Here is a 27,386-nt window from a genome sequence, read left to right as displayed (position 1 = left end):
TTTGGCAGATGACATCAAACTGGGGCAAGTAGTTGGTATGTCCAAGCAGGGCTGCCATGCAGAAAGATAGGAGGGATGGGCCAAAAGCACTGTGCAGAAGAGATGTACACCAGCATCCTGGGCTTTTTTTATTTTTATTTTTTTTCACTAAGAAACCTATGGTTGATGCCTTTTACAATTACAAATTATTCAAAATCAGATGACATATATTGAGAAAAAAATTCTCTAAGCACTAGATTTAGAAAATTACCCCTCTTCAAAAGGTTATCTGCTTATGTCTTTGCTTGCTAATACAATGCCACAGAGCTGGCCAAAATAGGAAGAAAATGTACTGAACATAAAATTTCAAAGTGGTAAAAATATAAAAAATTACCTGAGAACCCAGGGTTTTGTAGCCAAGTACTTACCAGCTAATAACCCATACAAAATGTGCTATTGATTTCCATACCTATTGTAAACTCTGTGGTGTCTTCAGATCATGGAAGTTTCCAAAGTTCTCCAGTGCTTTGTGATTTTAGGTGTACTGAAAATGGAAGAAATGGTTGTCTAACAGAGGTTTCAACCTCCTATTTAAATGCAAAACCTGGATCCTGTCTTGGGAACTCATTCCAAACAAGATGAATAAAGGATGTTTTCTTTCTAACTTTTGGAGACTTTTTGCATTGAGTTCTTAAGAAGTTCTGATGCATACTTTGAAGGCTGTCATCCTCAAAGAGGGTTCTTTACTAAAACAGGGGACCTCTTGCTATGCAAATATTAATTTCTGCAAAAAGAATGATCTTTTTTTTTCCTTACCAAAATTAATCAATTTCTTTACGGCCATCACAGTTTTAGAGGAACATAGGATGTTAAGTGACCATTGTAAAGTAAATTTAAAAAAATTACTTTAAATCTTCTTTTCATTTAATACACAGCTTTTTCAAAAAAGTAATTTTTTTCAGGTCAAAGTTAGTCTCTTCACTGTGAATATATGTACATGTTGTAATACCTTTTAATTGCCTGGATAATTGTTCCTGTCATGGTTTAACACCAGCCAGCTGCCAAGCGCTGCACAGCTGCTCACTCACTCCTCCACCAGTAGGATCCAGGAGAGAGCTGGAAGGGTAAAACTACAAAAATAATGGATTGAGATAAAGACAATTTAAGAGAGAAAGCAAAAGCCATGCACATGAGTGAAGCAAAACAAGGAATTAATTCACTGCTTCCCATGGGCAGGCAGGTGTTCAGCCATCTCTAGGAGAGCAGGGCGCCATCACAAGTAACAGTGACTTGGGAAAACAAACGCCCTCACTCCAACCTTCCTCCTTCTCTCACCCACTGTATACACTGAGCATGATGCCACACAGTCTGGAATATCCCTTAGGTCAGTTTGGGTCACCAGTCCAGGCTGTGTCCCCTCCCAACCTCCCATGCAGCCCCAACTTCCTCACCAGCCTGGCAGTGTGAAAAGCAGAAAAGGCCTTGGCTCTGTGTAAGCCCTGCTCAGCAATAACAAAAACATCTCTATAATTAATCAACCCTGTGTTCAGCACAAATCTAAAACACAGCCTCATGCCAGCCACTGTGAAGAAAGTTAACTCTACCCCAGCCAAAACCAGCACAGCCCCCAAAAGATATCCATCATGTTATAACATGGTGCTGAGACAGATGATTTGGAACCTTTTTTTTTTGAAATTACGTATGATGAGATTATGTACAGTTATTTCAGACCAAGAATTAAGCATGCTTTAAAAGTTTATAATATTCTCTTATTTTCTTAGTTGAGGGATAATTAATTTTTTTAATATATTTTCCATATAAAACCTGAAAGTCACCATTTGTGGCACAGATTGGGGTTGGACTGTAATACAAAACACTATTCCCTCCTTTCTCATGCAATGATAATTAGAGGGTTTTTTATGGTGTAAGAGATTTTCCTTTCTACTTCTGTGTAATCTCCCTTGAGAACTGGTTGGTTTAAAACTAATTGGTTAAGGGAGCCACTGAGAAACCATCCTTAAGTTTTTCTGTCAATTATAGTGCGCAATTTTTTTTCAGATGGCATGGCCTGTGTCTACCCACTAACTTATCTGCTCTGAGAGGGGGATTGTCTTTCCTTCTTTGCATAATTACTTGCTGGTCAGAAGACAGTATGAGGAAGCTGGAAAGCTTCCCCAGCCTAGTCATCTGAGAAAGGCTTGAACCACCACCTTCTGAGTTTCAGGAAGGCATCACACAGTACCCCTGTTAAACATACTTGTCATCTCCTCAAATCTGGCCTCTGTGTAAACAGAAATAAGAGCATCGGAGGGCTAGAGTCCAAAAACTAGTAGCTTGACTGTTGCCCAATTGTTAGGAGGTTCTTATGGAGTGAAAAATCAAGACTGCAGGGCCAGGCAAGCATTCATATTCTAGCACACCATTTGTGGCTGAAATCTAACATCAGCTCAAAGCATAACACTGTAATTTTCCTGGCTCCATAACTCTGTCATGCCTGCCTGACCCATATTTAATCTTCCAGAATGTGCTTTTTTACAGTCTACTGATACTTGGCAGCTTAAATTGTCTTGGGCTGTGGTCCTTTGCCTCTCAGGAGGATGAAAATCTGGATAATCCACATACAGGATTTAGAGGTTCAACAATAAAATTATAGAGAAAATGAATCCTCTACTTGTACTGAAACGAATGTTCAGAAGAGGGGCAGGAAAGGTAGATTCTGATTAAATAGTGGCACTGTGTGATAGTATGGGTAGCTCTGACATTTACAGGAAGTTGGGAAATCTGATGTGGCACCCATAATCCCATGCCTCCCTGAATTAATAGCTGGAAGCAGGATATCCTGTAGCATCTGAGAAAATCTTCCCCTGTACTGGGATTCCCATGTTAAAACTAGTATCATTTTAGATGTGGGGTGAAGTTTTCATGTCAGTGTGCAATCCCCATGTAAATGTTTCACAAAAAGTGGGCCATCTCATATTAACTGCATCCTTCTAGTAAAGGGAAAGCTGGATTGGCTTTTAGACTCCATTGACTGTATTGACCTGTTCTTCAGTGATCATAATGGGTGTTTAGACTTTAGCTCACAAGTTGATGTCTAAATCCTACTAAATCTGGTGCTTAATTTAGAAGAATTTTATTGCCCTCATGAGGATTTTAAATTCTTTGTGCAATCAATCTGTACTTAGAGAACTGGCTGAGTCTAACTGGGCTTCAGAGGTGCTTCCCTTTTTCTGCAGGTTGCAAAAATAACCTAGATAGCTACAATAGGCAGAGTCAGATTGCCTTGCAGAGTTCTGTGTTTGAAATTTTGACAGGACAATGTTTTGGTTAGAATTCTAAATTAGATAGAAAGGATTCTGCCTATCTGTCTTTACAAACCATAGATAATTCTTGCTTGATTTAGGAACCTAATTACTAAAAAGAGCTGTGAAAATCTTTTCTAATACACATATCTTGAAAAGAGTACAGAATAAAGTGGTTGGTTCCAAGCAGATACCAAATAAGAAATTGAACATCTACATACATACATAGAGATCAATTCCAGTTTTGGGCATTTTTTTTTTTTTTTTTTTTTAATACTATGAGGTCCCTCAGGAATCACCTTTTGCAATTTCCTAAATCAGTAATTTAGCGACATAATTCAATAAATCATTCAACTGATAAAAGTAATAAACACTATTTTTTTGCTGTTCTTAAAACTGGATTCTGAGGACCAGATTTTTTAAATATTTCAATTCTTAAGGATTTGATCCGCAAAAGGACTCGGATTTTTTGATGTTCATAAGATTTAGATGCCTGTTTCCTATGCTTGCCTCCATATCTTGAACAAGGCACAGTATCTGCTTATACAGTGTATACAAAGTAAACATCTCCAGCTGGGCTTCCCAATAACTGCCAAGATAATCAACAAGAAAACAAACATTGAGACTAGAGCATTCTAGTCTCACCTCTACTGAGGACCTTAAGTCACAGGAATGAGCAGACATGAGCAGCAGATCCCAAGCCCTTCCCCGTCTCAGATGCCTGTTCTATGTTTTCAAGAAGAGAGTCAGGAAGTGATTGGCATCACAGCTAGAGGAAGGAGGTTCACCAAAATCAAAATAAAAATGGAGAATTCAGCACACTTCCAGGGTGTGGGAAACAGCTACTGCTCCACCTGAAAGGATTTACATAGCCCTTGCTCACTTTTGGACTGTCACCTAGTCAGTGGGCTGTAGAGATCTCTCTGTCAGTCATGGTGCAACAGTGTAACTTAGGAAAGAAAGTTGGTCTTCACATCACCAGGGAGAAGGAGCAGCAGAAAAAAATATTTCAGTGTACTCATCAAGAGAATTAAGAGAAGCTGCTGGTGCTCATTTCTTGCTCAAAGAGATGGTGATGCCTTTTCCATTAAATGGTTAGATAAAAAAGTGAATGCTTAAGTATTTCTCAGTTTTTGTTTTTTCCTACTGAATAAAAGGAATTTTAGAAGCTTCCGCATAGAGTTTTTCCTTTTTCTACATGAAACAAACAGAATACTTTAATGAGTTATGGATTTACTGAACTCATTTAAGAACTTTAGCAGACTTGTAAAAGCTGTAAAGGACACAGGGATAGTTGAAATCAGAGAAGAACTTCTACATGGGAACTAACTGAGCATGGGTTTGTAATCCTGAAAAAAGAGGCAACTGTGGGACCAATAGCAGTAACTTATATAGTTGAGGGAGGAAGTTGAATTGGTTTATTATTAACTGTTTCTCATAAGAAGTAATGAGGTATAAAATGACACCAGTGAAGAACAGTGAAGAGGATCAGTCCTGTTGTATAGTTAATTGGAGTAACTCAGTGCCACAGGATGGTCCAATGCAGCTTAAGAGGCAATTTTGTCAAAACCAGATAAGTGGCCCTTACTTTATCTTACTATTGTAATTAATGGACAAAACACTTCAGTGGGAGTGCTAGTGTTGGTAGTCATGCCTATCTTATCAGTAATTGAATTTCTCTTAGTGAGGCCACTTGTGCTTTCCTTACAAAGAAAGATGTTTCTAAAAAAGTAAGTAGAAAAGATGACAGCATTGCAGTGTTTGAGACCCAGCTAGAAGTGAATCACAGCTCCCCAAGCACATATTCAGCTGGGTATCTCTCTGGATTCCTCCCTCAGCACATGAGAAGGGGTTTGATTGCACAAGTGAGACCTATGACACTTTTTTGAGAGAGGGAAATAAAGTTTGCTCCTACAAACTGCTTCTGGTGCCTTATGCAGAGATGCAGCACAGCCTCGAGCTAACGCCTGAGGAACTGAGAGCCTGCTATCAGTGCATGTCTCCATCTGCTGATTGCCAACAGAGATTTCCAGATCCCCGCGTATAACCCCATGGAAAGCATACTCCTGATGCTGTGATGGATGCCTGCTTCCAAGTGGGAAGCAGGCCTTTTGTTAAACCTGGTCTGGCAACTATGGGAAACAGAGAGAAGCCAAAGCATCAGAGAGCATTTCTCCTGAGGTAGCTTGGGGCTTGGATGTTTTTTGCTTCATTATTTGTTTTTGTTTGTTTTTAAAAGAGATTATCCCAGTTTAATCCTGTGTAAAACAATATTAGATGATTTATGTCATATTGTCATGGAAACAAATGATCTCAAAGGAGGAGTGTCAGGACAACACTTCCAAGAGCACTGATACATTGCTTGAGAAGAACTCAGACTCAGTAGTTAATTAAATGGAAATGATCTCTAGCTTTTTGTGTCTTTTGTCCCAAATCTTCATCATAAACAGTCATTAGCATTACATATATGCCAACATTAAACCACTGGTACTCCAAAGGTGCATCAGAATGGCAGCACTCTCATCCCTTGTAGCACTACTTACACTCTCCTCCCTTCTTATCTCCAAGAGATATTCTAGAGCTGAAGAGAGTTCTAGAGTTTCTAGAGTTTAATAGTGACTAATTCATAGTTTGCCTCCAAGTTTCTGGGTTAAATAACATCACTTTGGCAAAGGCCCATGTAGCAAATAACTTTGGTAGCATCACAAAACCCCTTTATACAGCCTTGGTATCCGAAATCCTGGACATCTTGAACTCTTGTCTGAGTGATCTTTGGCTGCTCGGCTAGATTTCCTGTATGCACTGCTTCCCTACACTGAAAAGTCCAGGCCATATTTTGTTTAGCATTAACTTGCCAGAAAAAAAAAAAATTCCCTGAATATGTATGTAAGAAGGACACAAAAGAACTGAAGAGGGTTTTATACAATTGTTAATGTGTATTTAAACTGTTGAGAAAATGAAGCCTTTAATAAAAAATATTTTTGCCTCTTGTATATACATCTAGGGAATATGTATTTTGAGTTGCTTTTGGGTAAACTCTGGGCTGAGCTTGGCTGCCTCAGTTTCCTCCAGTGCTAGTGACAGAAACATTGGCTGAGCCCTCAAACACCTGAACCACCCTCAAACACCTGAACCTTTCTGTAGCTGCAGCTGGACCCTAGCTGAAGTAGCCAGGCCATGCTGAGTGGCACTAATTGGTAAGCAGATGCAGGGCCCCCTGTCATGTCTGTGTCTAGTATGATTTAGGGAGTCCTGACTTAATTATTTTTTGCATATAATAAAATGCCCAACATCTGCTCAGTGCTTTATCAACATGAAAGCCAGTACATAAAAGTTTGTACTCTCCTGCTGGGCTCAGTCTGACATGCATAATTTCAGAGACATTGAGCAGAAACTGCATGTATGAGTGGCATTTTGCTTATGGGAAACAAACTCTGTTTTAATAGGAAGCAGTCAAATCAGTAGGCAAATATACTGGGTTTCAGCATACTTTTAATTTCTAAATATGAAATATATAAGAAAATAAAAATGCCTAGCATTTTCTGCTCAGAGTAGCACAAACTCTAAATAAAGAGGCACTGAATGTTGCTGCTGATACACTGAAAGCACATCTGTGACTGCTGTGTGATACACAAACACCCAGGCTAATGCTAAACCTGAATCCACTGGGTTATTAATAACAGCACAACTGGGTCAGCAGTGTATTGAGTGTAAACTGATTTACCGTGTTTCCTGGGTAAGTTTGCAGCCTACCCTAAGCTTTCTACAGTTGTAACTAGACCACCATTGAACAGGAGTTAGGTAATATAAATCTTATACAAATAATTTCTGCATTACAGTTATTGAAAGGTGTTCAAGATTTGCATTATGTTTAGATCAGTCAAGGAGGATGCTAAGGCTTATATCTGGATTCAGGGGTCTAAGCTTCCTCATTTGGGCTCAAAAATTATAAATTTTGTAACACATGCTCTGAGACTTCTTACCATATGGAATTAAATCCTTAAAAATGTGCAGTTTCTGTTGTACGTAGTGAGAGGTTTTTGGGTCACTATCTGATCTGAAAAGTTAGGAGGCTGCATAGCCAGCCTTGCCATCTGCCTCCTTCTGCATCAGCCTCTTGAAAAACGGCCAATTCTGTTTGATTGATGTATCACAGTGTAGAATGATAGAATCACAGAAACATTAAGATTGGAAAAGACCTCCAAGATCATCAAGTCCAACCTTGACTGAACACTACCTTGTCAACTAAACCACAGCACTAAGTGACACATCTACTTGTTCCTTGAACACCTCCAGAGATGGAGACTCCACTACATCCATGGGCAGGTTAGTCCAATGTTTAACCACCCTTTCTGTGAAGAAATTCTTCTTGATGTCCAACCTAAACTTCCCCTGATGCAAGGGAGTTCACTTCCTCATCCTGTCACTGGTTGCCTGGGAGAAGAGGCCAACCCCCACCCGGAGAAGAGGCCAACCCCCACCTGGCTACAGCCTCCTGTCAGGGAGCTCATTTTCTTCAGGCTAAACAACCCCAGCTCCCTCAGATTTATCCTCCCCAGGATTTACTCTCTAGACCCTTCACCAGCCTTGTTGCCCCTCTCTGGACTGATCCAGCATCTCAACAGCCTTCCTAAATTGAGGGGCACAGAACTGGACATTGCACTTAAGGTAAGCCTCACCAGTGCTGGGAAGAATCACAGCCCTGGTCCTGCTGGCCACACTGTTGCTGACACAGGCCAGGATGCCATTGGCCTTCTTCGCCACCTGGGACACGGTGGCTCATGTTCAGCTGCTGCCACCAGCACCCTCAAGTCTCTTTCTGCTGGGCCCTTTTCAGCCACCCTGCCCCCAGCCTGTAGCATTGCAGGGCGTTGCTGTGACCCAAGTGCAACACTTGGCACTTGGCCTTGTTGAACATCACAGCGTTGGACTCTGCCCATGGATCCAGCCTGTCCAGATCCCTCTGCAGAGCCTTCCTGCCCTCCAGCAGATGAACACTCCTGCCCAATTTAGTGTTGGCAAACTTACTCAGGGTGATAGTTCTACATCATCTAGCCTCCAGGCACCTAAGCCAGTTACCAGACCTGGTACCAGGCTGGTGGCTAGTTATTTCTTACTTGTTTAAAGATTTAGATCCTGAGGAATAAGATTAGAGAAGTCTTCACTCAGCATGAGGTGCTTACTCAAAGCAGGCAAAGTCAGGCTCCTTTTTGTAACTTAAATACCTTATGGCCTGGAGAAAAGATTGTCAGACTGAAACACTTTCTGAAGATCAGTCCCAAGGTTGATCCTAAGTACTTTTCTCTTAACAGATGGATGCTGATCTTCCTCTTCCAATTCTCTGGGTTAAGTTCTCACTGACAAGCCTCTATTCTTATCTTTTTTCTTCCTAAGCAGATTGGTGGTCATGTTTTCTTCCTCTCTAAGATCCCTCCAGCTAGTAGGCTGAAGGATATTCACTTTTATACAGCAGGAACCAAAACAGTTTTTGAAACTTTTTTTCCTAGAACTATGACATCTGAAGATTTGAGATATCCTTCTAACTATGTCTCCCACAGCTATGCTTAGATGAGATTTTTGAAGATTTGGTTTTGATTCTATGCATGGAAAAGGAGATTCAATCTTCCTATTCCTAACAGTTTAACTGTATTTTCAATATAAAGAACAATCATATTCTGCTTGTGATTCATGATGAAACTAACTCAGATTTTTGGGTTTGGTTCATTGTTTTGGTGGTTTTTAAAAATCTAAAATACTTAAGAACTTTTTTTATCTCGAGATTACTTTTTGTTATACAGCAAGAACACCATGCACAAGATATAATGATATTAAGTCAATGTTTTCTTTGGGTGCTGTGCACTGAAACTTAACTTATTTCCATTATTTGTCTTTCTATAACTAGACAAAAATTCTTATAGGACAGAAAAATTGCAATAGTATTCTGACAAGTCCGATTTATATTGTACATTGTTGGGAAAAAACCCTAAGAAAATGCAGAATAGCTAGAAGCCTACTAATATGATCTAGAAACTTTTTGCAGAAGAAACATACAACATACCATTAAACTGCAAATACATATTCAATACTTGTGTTTTATAAAATATTGTATAAATATTCAAATTTAAGAGAAACAATATGGAATAAATTGCACTAGGAAACTGATATGTAGACAAAGGTTTATTTACACCATACAACATTTTAAATATTTTATACACAGCTGCAGCAGAGAAAGCTATTCTGAGCTTTCCAGAGAAAACTGCAATAATAAAGATGTGAAATATATTATTCATATAAAAGTGAGATTATTACTTTATTGCATTTAAAGCAATGAAGAATGTAGCTCAACAGACATTCATTTAATGACAAAAACTTTGCTTTTATATTATAAAGTAAAAAGTGTAGTAATGGCCAAACAGACTGTTATAAACTTTAAAAACTGCATAAATATATACATTGTGCTTCATGGTGAAGTTTTTTGAAAACTAAACCAAATGAAGCTGTTACAACATGAATCGTTGCTTGAGGTTTATCTATAAAGATTACCTTACAAATCCATTCCACGGGTACTTACAACACACGATGGTAAGAATTGTACACCTGGTTCTCCACTAGCCGCACTAGTGGGAATATACTGTACGAAAAAAACCACTGACATTTGGCACAGGAAGAGCCTGACACAAAGGAGTCGCAATGTTCAGACAGGAGTGTCAGGATCGTCAGGATTCCCAAAGTCTTTTTGTTGTCAGTGCAATGAATTATTTTTACTTTGTTTCTGTTTTGTTCAGTTCATTTCTGTTAAACTTCTGTTTGAAAGTCACCTTCTTGCACATCTAAAGGCAAGTTCAGACACTTCTCCCATTCTGCTGGTCTGAGTTCTAAAGCATCTTTTGCCTCTGTGTCTAATACATTTATCGTTGTATAGTGTTGGTAGTCACCTGTGGTTTTGAAACTGTCCCATGGAGCCTTGCTGGGTCCTGAGTTCTCCTGAAGACCAAAGAAAGAAGAATTAAAATCAAGGATGAAATAATGCAGTTTCCATTTATAAGGCTGTTTGCTGACGTGCTCTCATGAGACACAGAAGCTGGAGAGGGGAAATGGCTTTGCAGGGAGCCAGGCTGGCGGGTGCTCGGCACTGCTGCGACGCTTTCTCTGTAAACAATCAACACTTTGGCAGGCTCCTCACCTGAGCTGCCAGCTAAGCCCTTTCTTTCACAAGAACCAATGTGTGAGGAATGGGCTGAGAGATCCAGTACCAATAGACATCTTTCTAAGAGTGGGAGAAAAGAGGGAGAAGAGAAAGGAAGGTAACAGAGAAGAGTTTGTTGCTTGAAATATGGAGTGGTTTGAAACAGAGACTGCCAGCTGGATTTTAAATTGTGGCAGGTGTATGGAAGAATGACAGAAACCTTGAAAATGCTGTGAGAGCCACCTTGCCTAGGTTGATGAGCTCACTTGTATTAGTATTAACAGACTGAAAGGTGGTTATTTTCTACTGAATGATTTTTTATTTTTTTAATGCTATGTTTTATAAGGTAAAAGAATTTATGAGCCAATTTAATTAGAGATTTCTGCTGTAACATGATGGGTGGGATTTAGCTGCTAAAATCCAGTATTTTTGCACTGTCTAAGATGCCTTTGGACTTTCTTCTCGATCTCCAACTATCTTTCACGAGAGGTGCAGATCTCCTTTGAGCCCTGTATCACTACTGCCTGTACTGTGTTGTAAACCAAGACCTCTGCCTAAAATAGCCTGAGATGCCTATATTTAGGTACCTGGATCATTCTCTGTCTCACAAACAGATCATTCCTCTAGGCAGCTTTTATTAGCAGACCTTTCAAAAGCACAGCACCAATGTGAAACAGTGTAAACACAACTCTTCTACTGAGATTCCCTTTGAGATTTTGAATTAATTCAAGCTTTATGTGAATAGCAAATCTCAAGTAGGGAGACAAATGAAAACGTTACATGTCAGCTGATCTCAAAGGGGGGAATGAGAACGTGATACAAAATAACACATATCACAGAGACAGGTTCATCAAAGAATCAGGGCTAAATTTCTGCTGGATTAAGATGATGTAAAAGATGTAAATCCATTGGCCTCACATCTGCTTAATACCTCTTCTTCATGTCTGAAAGCAGCTCTTCTGAAAAAGTTACAGAATACAATGATTCTAGCTCAGTTCCATTTAATATACAACTTTCAAATTTTAAAATTATATAAAATTATTACTAATCAAAATATTACTGATAAAAATATGCCAGACTAAATTAGCTGTTTTAATTAGGTAGAATCAACAATTTCCTTGCTCTCATTATCAGATGTAGTCAGAGTGTTATGCATGTGTATATGAGTGTGTGTGTATAAATTTGAATTATGATAGCAGCCTCAACTCAGGATGATTAAATTTTTGCTTTTCCCATGGTAAATATTTATAAATCTATTTTGGAAAAGACATGGCATTACAGAGATCTTGTGTGTTTTGCGGACAATTGCACATACATGTAAATTTATCTGGACTTGTTTATAGTATCAAATTTATTTTCTCATTGCCTAGCTAGAGGAAAAGCCTTATTGGTCAAATTATATCAGTGAGCTGCTTTCTCTGTCTAAAGGCCCTTAGACACAGCAGGCACATACAGATTTGAAGTGCATTCCCTACAGTTCAATTACTTGTCATCTATAATGATGTTAGTGAGTTAGTTATGGTCTAATTGTAGAATGCAATGAGTCTTGTCATAGGTTGGATTACTGAAAATAGCTTTGGTTCTCATTTCTGAGGTACCTAAAGGAGAGGCATTCTTGGGAAACGTACTGGTGTCAAAAGGCTCTTGTTCCACTGTTGTTTAGGATCCACCATATTTTAAATATAATAGAAGGACACTTACCATACTGCCTGATTTTGGTACATCCCGAAATCTGTCCAGAGTCTGAAATTTCTGATTTAACTCTTGAAACAATTCCATATGCCTCTTTCTTGTATGCATGACCTTCTGCAAAATGGAATATACTTGCTTATATATATAATTGAATCTGGTTGTTTTGTTTTGTATTGTTTTTTGTTTTTTGGATTTTTTTAAAGAGAAGCATTACTTTTTCCAACATAATAAAGAAAACTGAATTTGGCAGGGCCATCTTTTCCCTATAGATTTGACCAATGGAAGTGAATTGCCCTGGCCATTCTCTCTGCTGTGTTTAATGATCCTCCTGTGTACAAGAGATTGAGTTTGACTGTGTACTACGTCTATTGAGTTGCTGAAATTAGGGGCCACTAATGTTAGCTTGGAAGTGTTGTGAAAGTAATGGCAATTTCTCAGAAGAATATTTCTCTTGCATATGAAGAATATTTTCTAGAACTGTTTTCAGCATGGATGCTTACATTTTAATTTCTATAGGAAAGCAACAACAGTTTTAATGGTCCCTGTTGGAATAATTTTTATGGGAATGCTGAACTCAGAAATCTTGGCTCAAAATGGAAAACCCCCAAATGTTATGTCTTTTTAATCAGCTATCTTCTTGTCATTCAAATCACCATAAAATGCAGTTGAAATTGCATTCATATTAACAAAAGTAGGCACATTTTTTCAATTTTACTTGCTTTCTTATTTCATGGACAAAGAAATTGGAAACTGCCCTCCCTCTAGCTCATGCCGAGGGCACTCTCCCACAGAAACTAATTATATGGCATTCCTGTGGAAGAAGGATGAACCCAAAGAGCCCCCACAATTATCACACCTCAGTGCGCAGGCCTCAGCCATGTATCTGACTGGGCAGCTACTTGGAGACTGCAGCCTGTTTTCAAGCCTAGATTGTAAGCTATGCTCATCAGAGCTGTTTTCAAAGGAATTAATGCTCAGCTATGGATTCAGAACAGCCTCTGGAGCCAAGCTGAAGGCTGCTTACTGTTTGACCAGTCTCATGGTTCTGTGGTCTGGATGGTCTGGGGATGGGAGGGTCTGAGGATGCTTCACCTCAGTCCAACAGTGGATGGGCTTGGCTTTGCTTTTCTTAAGCTTTGTAACTGCTTGAACTTGAATTACAGCCAGGACAGCAGCCAGGAATGCTGACAGACGAGGTGCAGGACACAGGCCTTTGTGCAAGTCCTGATTTTGTGTCAAGCCTGATTTTCCCTGGAGTTGTGAGTGAAACCCTGAAAACAATGTATGTAGTGCTTGAGAGTGACCCTTTCCATCAAGCCTAGTTTAGTACCTTTTAAGATGGAGTGGCAATAGCTGACTCTCAACATTCCTTTATCAATGCCAACTTTATCTTTCATTTGCATTATGTCTTTAGAGATTTCTTGAAATGTGGCTGCTCTTTTTGCCAGGCATTTCTACTGCTATGCTGTAATACCTGTATTAACCTTAATACAGCCATACAGTGGCTTAAGAAGTTGCTCACTTCAGAGGAAAGGAGTTCGGCAATATGTCTCACAAAGAGACATGAGACATCAGAAATTAAAGACCTATTAACTTGAGTTGTGGGGTGAATAAGGGAAAACCTTTTGCAGTGTTTGGTAATAAACTCCTTGCAAAAGGTAATTTAACTAGACATAGCTATCTAAATTTATGAGAGGAGTTTTACTTAAGTGACTTCCTAGGGATTCTTTTCAGATATTGCTTCTATGGCAGACAGGAGTATATAGCAATTTTCATATACATAAAATTAAAAAAATAGGTTCTGCCTCAAATGTTATTATTGGTTTAAAAAAGGAGACATGGTCATGGGAATAAAACAGTTTTGGTGGATTAAACCGTTCTCTCTAAAAAGCAGGAAATAACATAAGGCTGTGAAACAAGTATCTTCATTTGAAAACTTTTTAGTAGAAAGCTGGGAATATAGAGAATGCTACATTCTGATACCTTTTCCTTAATCATGTACCCAAGATGTCATTAAATAGCAAACATGAATAATGCAAATGTCTTACTCAATTCATTACATTATTCCTGAGGAGAAGCAGGTGGGAGGAGAAATAAAATACTTGCACCGGGAAGTCTGCCAGAAAAAAAAATCTTTACATTTTATTCTTAATAGCAGCATGACTGGTACCCATGAACATGTACCCATGGATCTTTTGGTTACTTTGTGTTTTCCTGGCTTCCATTCCATAATTCCTACCCACTGACACCCACTCCCTCCCTATTGCTTATAAAGAACAATCTGAACTGAAGGTACAGCAACTTAAATTTCCAACTTTAACTCTCAATTTCTAGACTTCTTTCAAATTTTTGGTTAGAAAGCACCATCTTATCTCCTTTCTAGAAAATATGCTCTGTTGGGTACCTCTTTCTCTTTTATGAGAAAACAACCGACAAAGTATTTGTAGTGTGTTACTCTGTTTTCTCTATTAAATGGGCAATGTGGACTACACCCCTTTATTAATCTTAGAAATACTAAGTTTTAACAATACAAAGCTGGAGATCTTCACCACTAATACTAGGATGATCGTAGTAGCATCAGGATGTGAAAAGGGTGGAAACTGAGCTTTTGCTGCCCTTTTTTCTTTAGATGAAGCTGCACAGTTGCCCATTGATGTTGCATCCCTGCCAGAAACACCAGAGTCAGCCACCGAGCTGCAGACACACATCTTCTTGTGGTGTCTCCTGAACATTCCAAAGCTATTGTGCCCCACACCCTAAAGGGGGTCAAGCTGAATCAACACCTCTTCCACATTTCTACTCCCACTCTTAAGTCAGAGTGCATGTTTTGAAGAGACTACACCTTACTCTAATGACCACTTACTCACAGAAAAGGATTCAGAGTGTGGATGGCTGTCAGCAAGATGGGGAAAGCTTAAAATGTAACTCTGTACCCAGCTCCCTTTTTTATTTATGATAGGGCTTTATCTGAACTCTAACTCAAGACAAATACACTCATAAATATTTAATGACACCCCACCTGCAGTACTGTATTCAACTTTGGGGTTCCCAACATAAGGTCCATGTTGGAGTGAGTGTAGTGGAGGGTAACAAAGATGATCAGAAGGCTGGAGGACCTCTCCTATGAATTCAGACTGAGAGAACTGGGGCTGTTCATCTCTAACAGAGATGAGAAGGCTTCAGGGAGATCTTACAGCAGCCTTGCAGTACCTAAGGGGGGCCTGCAAGAAAGCTGGAGAAGGACTTTTTGCAAGAATATATAGTGACAGGACAAGTGGTGATGGCTTTAAGCTGAAAGAGGGTAGGTTTAGATTAGATATAGAAAAAAGACTTTTATGAAGAAGGTGATGAGACACTGGAACAGGTAGCCAGAGAAGTTGTGGATGCCCCATTACTGGAAGTGTTAAAGGCCTGGCTGGATGAGGCTCAGCCTGGTCTAGTGGAAGGCGTTCCTGCCAGTGGCTTGGGCTTAGCTCTAAATGACTTTTAAGGCCCCTTTCAACCTAAGCTATTCAGTGATTTGTGGTCAATCTCATAAATAACTATATCATCATCTTCATCATCACTACTACCAGGTAATTTAATTTGCCTTGGAGATTTTCTGCATTTTTGCAGTTTAAAATGTTCTCTCTCAAATCTTGTAGAGCAGCTAGGTTGAAAGAACAGATGGGGGAATGCCTTCCCAGCCCTCTAATGGAAACATGCTGTTGCTTCAAGATGTTATAGGTATGATCAGTTGCCAAACTTGGGAACAGGAAACAATTTTTACCTGCAGGCATATTTTTTTACCTTTGCCTTAAAGAGATGTCTTCAGGTTAGTAAGAGAATGATTTTAAACTTTTGTGAGTTATAGTGGTTATTATAATAAGTTGCTATGGCAGATGAAATTCTGAAAGAATGCAGCTCCAGCAACCAGTGATCAATTTAGCATTATTGTTGGTGAAAGTCTACTGATCTGTGGAAAGGAAAGACAGTCTAGTTTTCACACTTGTTCTGTGTATCCTTGCTCTCCTTCAGAGCTAGAAATTACTTGAATCCTGGGGATCAGGGTAATAAGGCATTTTCTGAATTATTTGGCATAAATGTAGTTAACAGAGTAGATCCAATGAATGACTGATAGAAATGAGAGTGGGGTAACTGGGGAAATCCAAAGTCAGACTCTCTCAAAGAACGTAAAGGTAATTGTGATTTTGAATTCTAAAATGCATGCCAATAGTACCGTTTAGCTCTCCTGTAAGTTTTTGTAACTGCCAGCGTTCACCTATTATAAAGCCCTCCTGGGAATTGCTACAGCATCTGTATTTCTGTTCAACATAATTAGAATGAACTTTATTTGATCTGACAGCTAACTGTTAGTGCTGAGACTTAATGAAAAAGCTACCTGTCCAGCTGTAGAGAAAAATGACAGGAGTTGGAGGGCACTTAGCTGGGGTTAGCACAGCCTGTGGCATTGAGGATCCAAAATGTCCAGACCAATAATTTTGCTCATGTTTTGGACACCAGACTGCATGAATGAGTCCAAACTTATCTTTATTAATAACAAGAAAAGAGCTGTAAAGTTGTTTTATGTTGACTGTTCATTTAGTAAACTTCAAAGTTCAACTAGATTAGTCAGTGTTTTATGAAATCTAACTGTGGACAGTATATTATGTAGCAGAAATACTTCCTGCTGACAGACAAAGCCCTGTTCATTACACTCTGTCTTTTTTTTTTCCTACATGAAAGGATAATTTAAGAATGTAATGGTAAGCTATTTAAAAAGGGAAAAATAGATACAGGTGCCCAGTTTTAATACCCCCTTCTCTAACTACCTTGAGATTTATGGTAAGTGCATGCCAGTTTTGATGTCATCCTTTTCTCTCTGCCTTTCTTTTGACTGACACACATCTTCTATAACAGAACCCACACAGATACAGGACTTTTGTTTTTTATAATTAATTTCAAGGCCCTTAAAACAACATCTGTATTTCTGCATATATTGAGGATAACAGAGACAGAGAGTACTTTGTAATGTTATGTACGCTTAGTCTAGTTGTGTTCACATTGCATAGCAGCTGGCTTTGTGTTTCTTCTGTGGCTCTTGGAGAAAAATGGCCTTTCTCACGTTATTTTTTATGTATTTTTATTGTTTTTCTTTCAAATTATTTATATTAAGGTGAATGTTCCATTGGAAGCCACTAGAATAATCTTATTTTCTTTTATTTTTTTAAGTATGAAACCATGACTTAGTATATAGTAATTAGTCAAACATGTCCAAGACAATTTACTGGCAACATCTAACATGGAATGTTCTCCATGAATACTAAACTCTATTAAATTCTCTTAGTCTAAAAGCAAATTGTCTATTGTGAATGGTACCCAGATTGAACTGAGCTCCTTAATGACACTCAAGAACTTCTTGGAGAGACAAGGGTGGTGCAGACTAAAAGAGTGAAGATTTTCCTAAAAATGAATCCATTTAAAAGCTGGCATTTTTGGTACCCAGGAATATTCCCTCAAATATCTAATTTATTGAGATAGACATAGCTGGAGTATTTGTCTTGAATGTATACAGAGACACGTGAAAGTTTGAGGGTGTAGAGACTGCAGAAAGAGTGTTAAATAGAAAAGGGCAGAGGTAGCCAACTTTTCACACCCTTGTCCACACTGCATACTTAACATTTGTTATCTTCAGAACTACATCCATGTCATTTTTTGATTTGGAATCCTCAGAAATATGGAAGGGCATTGTCTTAGAGAGTGCCAGCTGGCACTGGTCACAGACAAAGCAGAGAATGTATTAAACATTTAAGTAGTGTGTTCAATCCCTTTGGCTTGATCTTACCTCCAGACTGTATTCCATTCTGCAGTCAAACTGCTTTGGGGTATCCAAAGAGCAGCATTTTGGCCACACCACATTATCTCAACGTTTTTTGTCTTTTTTATTTTATTTTACCTTAGACAGCCATGCTATGTATAAGGATACAGGAAAGCCCACAGACTTAAGTGGAAAAATCATAAAGCTAGGGGGTGAGATGGGGTTAGTCTGCATCAATACTTGTAAAACACAGTAGCAACTGGCACAGTATTGCTGATGCTCTCAGTTCCTCAGCACTCACTCCCAGTGGGCCCATCCTTTCCTTAAAAAAAAAAAAATATCCTGCATTTTAATAGTAATTCTAAAAATACTAGGCCATGGTACAGCAGTATTGCAAACAAGTTAAGAAAAAGGTGTAAATAAACGACAACACACAGCTGGGAGGAGTGGCTGATACCCCAGAGGGCTGTGCAGCCCTTCAGAAGGACCAGGACAGGTTGGAGAGATGGGCAGAGAACTGTCTGAAACTCAGCAGAGGAAAGTGCAGGGTCCTGCACCTGGAGAAGAATAATCCCCTGCACCAGGGCAGGCTGGGTGCTGACCTGCTGGAAAGCAGCTCTGCAGAGAAGAACCTGGGTGTCCATGGACAACATGGAAGAAGAACCATGATCCAGCAGTGCCCTTGTGGCCAAGCAGGCCAATGGTGTCCTGGGGTACATTAGGAGAACATTGTCAGCAGGTTGAGGGATGTGATCCTGCTCCTCTACTCAGCCCTGGTGAGGCCACATCTGGAGTGCTGTGTCCAGTTCTGGGCTCCTCAGTGCAAGTGAGACATGGAGCTCCTGGAGCAGGTCCAGGGGAGGGCAACAAAGATGATTAATGGATTGGAGCATCTATCTTTTGAGGAAAGATTGAAGTTATTGGGCCTGATTAGCCTTCAAAATAGACAACTGAGAGTGGATCTTATCACTGTCTATCAGTATGTAAAAAGTGGTGTTGAGGAGGTTTCTGGGCCCTTCCCAGTGGTGCCAAGCAACAGGTCAAGAGGTAAAGGGCAGAAACTGATGGACAGGAAGTTTCACCTGAATATGAGGATGAATTTCTTTGCTGTGCAAGTGACCTTGCACTGGCACAGACTGCCCAGAGAGGGTGTGGAGTTTCCCTCACTGGAGCTATTCAAGAATCATCTGGGCACAATCCTGTGCCATGTGCTCAAGGATGACCCTGCTAGAGCAGTGAGGTTGGACCACATGCCCCATTCTGTGGTCCCTTCCAACATGAGTTCCCATTCTATGAGTCTGTGAAACCATGTGAGTCAAGAGAAAATATGTAATGAGGAATCCTGTTTCTTGAGAGCGGAATGCGTACTGCATTGTTGGTGTTTATTTGGTGTTGGATTATGTTTCTGAGTGACAGGAAGAATGTTTTAGTATCTGTTGCCACAGAGAATGCTCTTATTGTAATATTTCTACTTTTCAATGACAAAACCAGTAAAGTGTAGAATTCTTTATATCACTACAGTTATAAAACTTATGATTGAATTTAATTTTAGAGTTGCTTGCTCATCAGAATTTTGTTATTGTTTCATGTATTTCTTCTTTCTTTCTATGCCTTTATCCTAAAGTGTATTTAGGGTAATTGCAAACAGGGGAGTTTTTGGTGTTATGGTTGATATGTGCTGATCACAGGCTTTCAAATTTTAGCCCACAGTCTGTAGGTTCTATACAAATGTAATTTTTCAGTTTCTTTGGAGACACACAAAATGAATTATATCAAACTACTTCTATGCATGAGTAGACACCCTATGTGAAAACCTAAAATTATGAACAGCCCCTTGAAAACTAACTGCTGTATTCCTTCTGGTAGAAATCCGTGAAAAAAATTCAAACAAATCTCTAAGAGACTTAATTGTATTGACTAAGAACAAAATGGTCATTAATGAACACAACTAAACCTTCTCACTCCACAGGATCTAAGTCGGAAATTATGCATATCCAACCTAAAGAACCTTACATGAACTTAATTTTTATATAGCATGTGATCCATAAGCTTTGACACCTGCACCACTACATCATTCAAAATTTGACACATTTATAATCACTACTTGGATGTGAAAGTCGTATTTCAGTAAAGTAGTATTGAAGAAAGATAAAAGAAATTATTGAAAATCTCTTGAGCAAAGCAAACTTCTGCTGTGATTTAACCTGTCCTATAAAAGTGTCACGCTTTTTCAGTAAGTAGATAGCCAGCCAAAAAAAAGAGAAAAAAAAAAAAAAAACCAAACCCAGATGAAAATGAAAAGGCAAAGAATTTAAAAACTGAAATAATGATGGTTAATATTGCAATATGACAGTCTGATCTCAGAATATTTTGCAAACAAGTTGCACCAAAGTAGTTTTAATGAATTGTTCATCATGTTCTGTGCAGTACCAATTGAACAACCCTATCGCATTTACTATGCCAGAAGGCTAAAATCTGCTAAAATGAACACTTCACATTTACTTTTAGGAAAATACTTTTAATATTCAGGAATAATTCAGTAAAACTTACTTCAAAGTCAAGGTCCGAATAACGTGATTTTCTTCTCTATTAAGCAGTAAAAAAAAAGAAAAAAGAGGTTTTATTAACAAGGGGACTATTGAAATCATATTAATGAGTCTAAATAACAATTTTTTTTTTCCTATCAGGTATATATTAGGTATTTTGTAAGAAGATAGAGATTTTTATCTTGATAATTTAAGAGTAATGTGGGACTTTGCATAGTTTATTAGACCAGTATCATCATATTTTCTCTGAAATAAACCAGAATGCATTTCACTGGGATGCATAATGTGCATGTTATTTGCATGCAATTGAACCTGTTGGTGTACAAAATATTTCTATACTTTCTGTGGTATTTGAAAATTATCATAATATTGATACATTTTTACACAGGTACCTACACATATCTATGATTTAGACTTTTTATAGGTTTACAGAAATTGATTCTTTCCTACATCAAGCTTACATTGGTACAACTCCATTGATTTTAATGGAATAAATGACAGCAAAATCAAGCCGAAGCCATAGCTTCAGCTTGTTTGGTTGCAATGACAATCTGAATGGAGAAAGCAATGACTTTGTTTTAAACTTATGACAAATCTGATTCAAAGCATCTGATATAAAGCAAGAATGATTTACTAGTGAAGTAATCACTTGTATAAAATGCAACAGAATATGATTGCTTAGACATGTTACAAATAATTTAGCACAGAATTTTTTAGATCCAAAAAGAAATCAATTATAAAGTCAAATTATACCAAAAAGAAGCAGGAATATTCTAAAGAAGGGATAAAAATATATTTTTTTCTTTTAGAGTTGGAAATTAAATGGCTTGCAATAGATTAAAGAGATAGAAAGAAGAAGCTAGGTTGTGAGAGCTGAAAAGAATGAAAAAAACTTGAGAATGAACAAAAAGATATATCCATCTTTAGGAAGGAGGGTTAAAGAAGATAAAAGTACTCCCAAACCCAAAAAGACTTTCTGCTGAAGTTTAACCCTAATTTTTATGATAGGGTATGATGGCTTTAAGTCATGATGAAGGAACCTTTTCACACCACACTTAATTTCTTCAGTAAAGAAGAATCAAACTCACTAAGTCAAGAGAAAGAATGTTTCTGATTTTGATTTTATTTGGTTTAACAAACCTGCAGATTTTAGTAAGCTGCTTTGTTTTCCTGAAATTGAAAGGAATGATTTTACAAGTCTCCCAGCTGTAAAAACTGGAAGATGTTTGGTCTCTGAGCCCTTGATTATACCACTTTGTGACATGTTGTCTGGTTTTGTAGTAAAATTTTAATGCTCCAATCCACAATAATATAAGGAATATTACTGCAACACTGTCGACACTCTGATGCCAAAAGGGTTCTGAGGCTCTATAAAAGAACAGTCTAAGTTAAAACAACCAACAAAACAAGCTTTGGAGAAGCTATCTTTAATCATCAAGGCCTGATTTAAAGAGAATCTATGCATTTGGGATGAGGAATGATCTACTTTTAAGGTACGATTAGACCACATCTACCACTGAGAGAAGTCTCAGTGGTTACAAAATAAGAAACATGTACAATAGATAATGCAGTGAAGTTTACAGGAGTAACTTTGAAAAATGTTTGAAAAAGCTATTTTTAGGTTAGAGTTCAGTAATAAACCTGATAACATTGAATTCTAAGCAAAAATATAGCAAATTAGGAAAACATATTCAGTTGGCTAGGTACTGTGATTTGTAAAATTGAAACACTTGCATATTGCTTTAAGTGTGCTTGACTGCAGTGAAAATATTCCTGGCATAGCTGGATTATTAGGTTTTGTCTATTATTAGATAGACTATCACTGTTCACATGGTGAAAATACATATCTAAAAGACTGCAAAATATTCAGTTGTGCTACTGTTAGAGAGAGAGAGAGAGAGGCAAGTATTTGCTGTTAGTTCACACCAGTTATGACCAAACAGGTCATATACCACAGGTTTTTCTCAGTGAAGATTTTCTAGGGCTCAACAAGAACCTCTCACAAAAATATTTATTTTAAACTTATATAATAAGGAACATCTGTTCTGTGCTTGTGCTTCATGTTTTTTGCGTGGCTGCATACAATGAAATACAGCACAAGTGCTGCCCGAGCATAAAAACATGCAATGTGTGTAACTGCCGCAGGAGCAGCAAAGTTCTGCAAGTTTTGAAAACCAAAGGATGCTGGTTATGAATGTGATCCTGAACCATGGAAAGTTATCTGCAATATTGTCACTGACACCACTATGTACACAATCAGGTCCTCCTGGCTGCTAAATCATTGTCCTGAAATGACAGCAGTGTTAGTTTTTGAGAGGGGGAACATATCTAGAAGCATGAAGTCATTGGGAAACTTACAAGGATGAAGGAGTTTCCCTTCAGTCTCAATTGGAAGTTGAAATTTTACTCAATTGTTATAGTTTCTGTATAACAGCCATGAAAATAATTGCATTAATTGTGACTGCATATATTCTTTTCTTCTTATATGAAGTTTGTTATGTCTCTTTTGGATGAGGAAAAATTGAGTTTTCCACACATACTTAAATGCTTCCAGAAATAAACCATCTAGCTCATTCTACACATTAAACTGACAAAAGGCAACTGAGTGGAGTAAGGGGTGAAATTTCATTGTGTCAAATGAACTGCTGAACTGGTCACACCAATATGTTTCTTTTCAAAAAGCAAAACTGAGAATTATTTTAGCAACACAAAAATTACCCTGGAAGTTGGTGGGTTTTTCCCAAGGATCAGTTGGAGATTCACTTGAGTATTAGTTTTAAAAGAATACAATTAACAAAAACCTGTAAAGGATATTATCTATGTTTTGCCTCATTTAGTATTTTTTATTTGACCAGGTTATGCTATGATGTTTTAGGAATGATATAGAGAAGGGCAAGTATAAAATCACATTTCTACCACAATACCTTCCATAAGTCTTCAGTAGTTTCAGAATTTCCTTGGGAGGAGCTTATTCTGAAATCTAAAATGTACTGAGGCAGTGAATTTTACAATTTAAATATATAAAAACATGACAAAGGAAATCACGTTGTTTATCCCTTTGACATTTAATTTGATGTTCCTCTTTTTGATATTATAGGAGATATGAATAATAGTTTCCTATTCGCTCCTCACTCATCTGTTGTCCAAGCTGAAGAGCCCCGAATGCTAGAGAACTGCAAGAGTCAGTAATAAAGGGAGTGTGTAAAAAAGGGAGTGTGTAAAAAAGGGAGTGTGAAATTAGCTGGTATGATTCTGAAAAAAATTAGGGGTATGGGTAGGCTTCAACCCATGTACAATTACAAATGCTACAAAAAAAGGGATCAATTTAAGCAGGCAAGGGTGTGATAGACCTCTTTGTCAACTCCAGTGACAGTTCTGCATTGCTGCTCTACACTGTAAGAATCCAAATCATGCCCATAAACTGGGGAAATTTCAGAGGAGAGTAGCAGCAAAAAGTTCTTTTAGGAGGAAGGGATAAAAGAGTGATGCAAATTTGTGCAACTTCGCCTCTGGAAGAAGCGTGTACAGAAACCTTAGAAGGATATAAACACTGAAAGACAAAACTAGTATGGGAAAAACCTGGAAAAATCCGAATTGGTATTGGGAAAAAATTAAGTTTATGTAACTATGCAAAAATTGCTGAGGGAAACAGTGGAAGCCATTCACTCTAGTCTTGAAAGTGAAGTTTGACTATGGTTTAGAGAAATACATTGTACAGTGTTCTTGCATTGATAGAAAAGATGACATGACAAGAATTTTTCCATCTCTGATTTCTATGGCTCTTCAATCTTAATTGATAAAACCCATTTTATGTAGAAAAAACCCTGTACCCTTCATGCCAGAGCCAAAATAAAACTCTGTGAAAAGAGATTTGTGGTAGTAATTTATTTTAAATCAATTTTACTTTGTGCTAATCATGTATAGCTTCTCTGTGTAATTCCAGAACAACTTTAAACTCTGCTGAGGGACAAAAATAGAATTTCGGAGAACAATTTCCATACACCAGCACACACTAATCCGCTGGCACCAGGAGAGAGCTGCTCCTACTAAAAGACTAATAAAATCCCTCTCCATGTCTGTAAAATGACAAATGCCTGTTTTTCTCCTTATTCTACACTGCGTTACACCACTATCTGATTAATTACATCAGATACTCCTAAAGATATATTTCATTGTGCAAAGCATAATTGAAACCAGAGATACCATATTATAGAGAGGGCTATAACCATGTTTCCATTAATATAAAGTCTTATTATCAGCAGTTTATAATTCTCTCTGAGATGAGATTTGACACACAAGACCTTAGCCTGAGGAGGATTTTTTTCCAGAACAAAAGTAAAGAAAAATCTTATTTGGCCCTCAGAGATATAAAGGTGGAACATGGAGAGATGGTTTTGATTTTAAATGCCTTTTGTGTATATATAACTGAAAAACACTCTAATTTATGAATAGAAGATTGTTGGCTACTAGTTCATAACATGAGCTAGACATAAAGCCAGGAAATTTTCATGAAAAAAATAATTTAATGTGGGAATTTTAAGTCTTTAAAACACACTAGGAAATTTAGTACGCCAATACGCAGCATAAACATAACTTCAAAGTTCTCACTTTAAAAGTATTCTGACAAATTATTGTGGCCTGCTGCTCCTTGTTTTTATAAGGCAGCCTGCATATTTATTTACTCAATCAAGTAAGACCACTTGCTTTGTGTTTCTGAATGCTTTGAGGGAAAATGTAGCACTTGTTAAATAGACAATGATAATATAAAGTCTGCAATATATACTGCATTTTACAAGACTGACTAAAATTTCAGTTCTTTGCTTCTTCAGTTACTACAATAAACTCTGCCTGATTATACCCCCACTTCTGTAAGATAACCTGAAAATAATCTGCATCAATTTCTGAAGTTAGAGGACTCTGGGACCTACTTGCTCTAGTGAAAGAAAGAGAGGGTTGTTATAGGGCTAGACTTCATTTTACTGAGAGTCACAAAATTGGCAAGAGCTGTCTCCACAGCTTATTGAAGAATGAAATGAGGAATGGGAGGGATAGAAATCTGAGATACAGAATATCTGAAAATAAATGCAATATGGAAACATGATAAAGAAGAAATTCCTGTGGTGCTCATCTCTCTGTTTTTGTTCTCTCTATTTTTTACTTCTCATGTCATAAATCAAAATGACTTCACAATGTTTTGCTTTTCTTTTCTGCCTGATGCTCTGGTACTTTATTGATGAGATTGATTATTTTAACTTTGTATTTTCCCCCTTCTTTTCCTGGTTTGGGGATTTTATTATTATTATTTTAGGCCTTGTTCCTTCCCTGCTGTTTTTATCTCATTCTTCCTAATACCTTCATTTTGTTTTTTCTCCATTTCTGCCATATTTCCGACCTTTTCTTTTTGAATGTCTTTTTTCTGCTCTTTATCTTTACCTATCTTTAATTTTTCTTTGCATTTCACTGTCTTAAACATATCCCTTTATTTTCTCAGCTGTAACAGTATTTTCTTCCTCAAGTTCCCTGTCAGTAATTTGGCCAAGGACCTACAGAGTTGACTGTCTTTGAATGTTTTAAGAGCTCTCGTAAATAAATACAGAAGGATTATTTTGGTCTCACAATCAACTTACTAACATAAAGATCTCACAGCAGAACCTGAGACAGAAAAATAAAGAAAATAAGAGTCTGGAAAGAGAATGCCAGTTCTTTACATGACAAATAATCTGTGAAGTCTATTTCTTCCTGTTCTTATAAAGTACATGACATTTCTCCACCCCCACCCTCCTCAATAAATGCTTTTATTGCCTGTATTTACATGTTCTTAATTTTATAATTTTTAATAGTCTTTGTCTTCTTTCAGCTCTTTTCCATTTTTGCTCACACTACACTAACCATAGTTCCCTTCAAAGAACCATTCATTCTTCTTTCACAAATCTAACAGTGCAAGTCTCTTCACAAGTATCTACTTCTTCATAATTTTTTTTTTTTTTGCCCAATAAAAAGAGATTAATTACTTTTCCTGGAGTTATGTTTCCCAAATCAGCTTCTTCCTCTATGTTTAAACCTCCTAACTTTCCTCTGCATGTAAGTGTCTGGGAATGCAACACTTCAAAGTAATTTCATTTTAATGGGCACAAAACTCAGTGTACATTTTCAAACCAAAAAACATTCCAAAAGACTGTATTGAGTGTTCTCTTCATTAAAATCAAAACACTTTGAACTGAAAGAGCATACTACAAGCCACTTTGATGCCAAGGTAGCAAAGCCAGTTTTAATCCACGCATATAAGGAATGCTCAGATTAACCAGGTGTTTGATTAGTCCTCCTCAGAAACTCTATGTTGTGCTAATATGCCTGCCTGTGCCTATAATCACATAAGTACTGCTGGGTGCATACCAAATAAAATAAAAATCACCGATTTGCACATTGCGAATCTGCACATCCTTAAATTTATACTTATCTGGGCAATACTTGTATGTAAATATTATGGCACTCTCAAACTATCTTTTGCAAACAAAATTCCTCCAGACGTAGTAAAGCATTTAATCGTTCACATCTAAGCATTTCCTTCAGAAAAAAAAAATAGATATAAAAGTTTTATAAGAAAGTTTGTGACAAACAGTAGGATGCATCTGACTAAATTTAGGACATCAACATTTTTGATGCTTGTGTTTGAACTACTCATTCTGGCTTCCTCTATGGAATCTTAAAAGAGACACATGAACAGAGGCATGTAATTTACTTCATCCTGGAGCAGATGTCTAAAAGTGGCCTAAAAATGGCTATTTATCTCAATTGACTCTATAGGGGACCCAAATATGAAGAGCTCTTTTTCCATTTCAGAAGGGGAATGTCTGCATTTAGATATTTAATGGTAGGGGTGGTGG

General features: G+C 37.7%; 1 protein-coding gene across 9 annotated transcripts in view; it reads right to left on the bottom strand.

The window, feature by feature from the left end:
- Positions 1-9,445: 9,445 nt before the first annotated feature.
- ADGRB3 (adhesion G protein-coupled receptor B3) overlaps positions 9,446-27,386 on the bottom strand; it is a 448,710-nt gene continuing 430,769 nt past the window's right edge. For 6 of the 9 annotated variants that reach the window (XM_068183747.1, XM_068183743.1, XM_068183748.1 and 3 more), the window contains 3 exons: positions 20,507-20,542; positions 12,169-12,273; positions 9,446-10,265 (listed from right to left, as the gene is read on the bottom strand). In XM_068183747.1, coding sequence (XP_068039848.1) covers positions 10,077-10,265; positions 12,169-12,273; positions 20,507-20,542 — 330 coding nt within the window. In that variant the 3' untranslated portion in view covers positions 9,446-10,076. Of the gene's footprint in view, positions 10,266-12,168; positions 12,274-20,506; positions 20,543-27,386 lie in introns of those variants that run through there. The other 3 variants (XM_068183750.1, XR_010997055.1, XM_068183751.1) reach the window with 3 other exon arrangements.

Source organism: Anomalospiza imberbis, chromosome 3, assembly GCF_031753505.1.
Source record: "Anomalospiza imberbis isolate Cuckoo-Finch-1a 21T00152 chromosome 3, ASM3175350v1, whole genome shotgun sequence".
Classification (NCBI taxonomy): domain Eukaryota; kingdom Metazoa; phylum Chordata; class Aves; order Passeriformes; family Viduidae; genus Anomalospiza; species Anomalospiza imberbis.
The sequence above is the reverse complement of the archived record's forward strand: the minus strand, read 5'-3'. Positions and strand labels throughout refer to the sequence as shown.